The sequence below is a fragment of the Penaeus chinensis genome, chromosome 19 (genome assembly GCF_019202785.1).
Source record: "Penaeus chinensis breed Huanghai No. 1 chromosome 19, ASM1920278v2, whole genome shotgun sequence".
Lineage (NCBI taxonomy): Eukaryota > Metazoa > Arthropoda > Malacostraca > Decapoda > Penaeidae > Penaeus > Penaeus chinensis.
Window position 1 is genome coordinate 30,840,806 of NC_061837.1, and position 1,690 is coordinate 30,842,495.

Here is a 1,690-nt window from a genome sequence, read left to right on the forward strand (position 1 = left end):
TCATATTTGAAAGTACTTTTGAATATTAGATTAATTTGAATTTATGCTAGATCTAACCGGTGCATGTTTTCATAATGTATTTTTTTTTTCTTCTTTTTCTGATACGGGAGCTTGTAATTACATTCAAACACTTCCCCTTGAAAGCCGCATAAATTCGACCGGAATGAAATTTCTACATAGGGAACTAAACCAAAACAACGCCTTAATATCTCACATCCCTTCACAATAGGAAAGGAAACGAGACTGTGCAGGCGGGCCAGACTAATCAGCCCCACACCAGCCCCTCGCGCCCTAACTCCCCCGCCCTCCGACAGAGCATGGGTAAATCGCTGACGTTCCGCGGCGCTGTGTTCGAGGCCCAGGACAAGCTGAGGCGCCACCGCTGCCGAGACCCGCTCTGCGACACCCACATCTGGAAGGTGAAGCACGAGCTCGACATGGCCAGGGTCAGGATCAAGCAGCTGGAGAAGGAGCTGGAGTCCCACGGCGTCAAGCCCAGCAGGAAGTTCGCCAGCAGGTATGTCGCTTTTTTGGAGGGATCGAAGGCGGTGGATAACTGAGCAATCTTTTTTATTCCAGGTGGAGGAGAGAGAGAGAGAGAGAAATAAGAGAGAGGGAGAAGGGAAGAGGATCGAGGGGATCTCTCTCTCTCTTTTCTTTCTTCTTTTTTTTCTTTTAGGGGGGTTGACTGTGAGGATGACGAAGGAAGGAAGAGGTAAAGAATGGTGGAGAGGAAAGTGATAGATGAAAATGGATAAGGAAATAATGGAAGAGGAGATGTAGGAGAAGGAGGAGAGGTAGGTTAGTCGTTAGTGGAGGCATGTTTGCTGAAGGAGCGAATGGGAGGGAAGAACAATAACCCTTGTCCTCTTATCCCCCTTTTTACGTCTCACTCTTCTTGTTTATGTCTTTTTTTCATTCTAACCCTAATTAATACTAAGAATAAATCCCTTCTGCAGTTTTCTCAATAATGTAGCCAACCTCTCGCTCCCTGTACATATCCCGGAGATACTAGCCAGATATGGACACTTCAATGTGACAACTATGTGGACTCCTCATAGGCTTACGGAACCAGCGTACTCAAGCCAACTACCAAACAACACATTCAGTAAACTCACATGATTCTGTGAGGCTCATTCTTATAATATTTTGGTCGTGTTCAAGGGCAAGTACCACGCGTCCGTAAACCTATTGTTACTCTGTCTTTAAACACCTCCGAATCCTTTTATTAAACTCATTATAGGGTGTTGTAGGGTTGCACTTCTCTCTCACGCACAAGAGTGATTTTTTTGCCGTGATTTGCATTTGCTCCTGGATTGCTCTGTCAGATTCGTTATTATTTTCCTCCCACTTCCTATTCTTCTTTACTGATTTTTTCTCAAGGAAAACTAACCTCTTGCCTTGCCTGTCCACAATCTCTCACTGCCCCTCCTTGCATGTACATCTCGTTTCCTTAAGATGTCAATTTAGTTCATTCCCTGTATCTTTTTTTTCCCCCTAAGCTGAATCTGACATTGTCTTCCAGAGGATATGATTTCCTTATGGCGGTCCGACTTTGGGATTTTGTTATTTCCTTCATTATGATTTATTTCATCTATTTTTTGTGATGAACTTTATCTTTCTCCCTCAACTGTGGGGGATGATGTCCCCACACTGCAACCCCCCCCCCCCCATATCGGCATAGTTGGTC

The 1,690-nt window shown here is 44.7% G+C and overlaps 1 protein-coding gene across 1 annotated transcript in view; it reads left to right on the forward strand.

The window, feature by feature from the left end:
- Positions 1–517, forward strand: part of LOC125035389 (glutamate receptor ionotropic, NMDA 2A-like) — a gene marked incomplete at its 3' end in the record, with an annotated part of 82,936 nt that extends 82,419 nt beyond the window's left edge. The window contains 1 exon segment of the mRNA XM_047627755.1: positions 315–517. Within this exon segment, the coding sequence (XP_047483711.1) occupies positions 315–517 (203 nt within the window).
- Between the last annotated feature and the right edge of the window lie 1,173 nt (positions 518–1,690).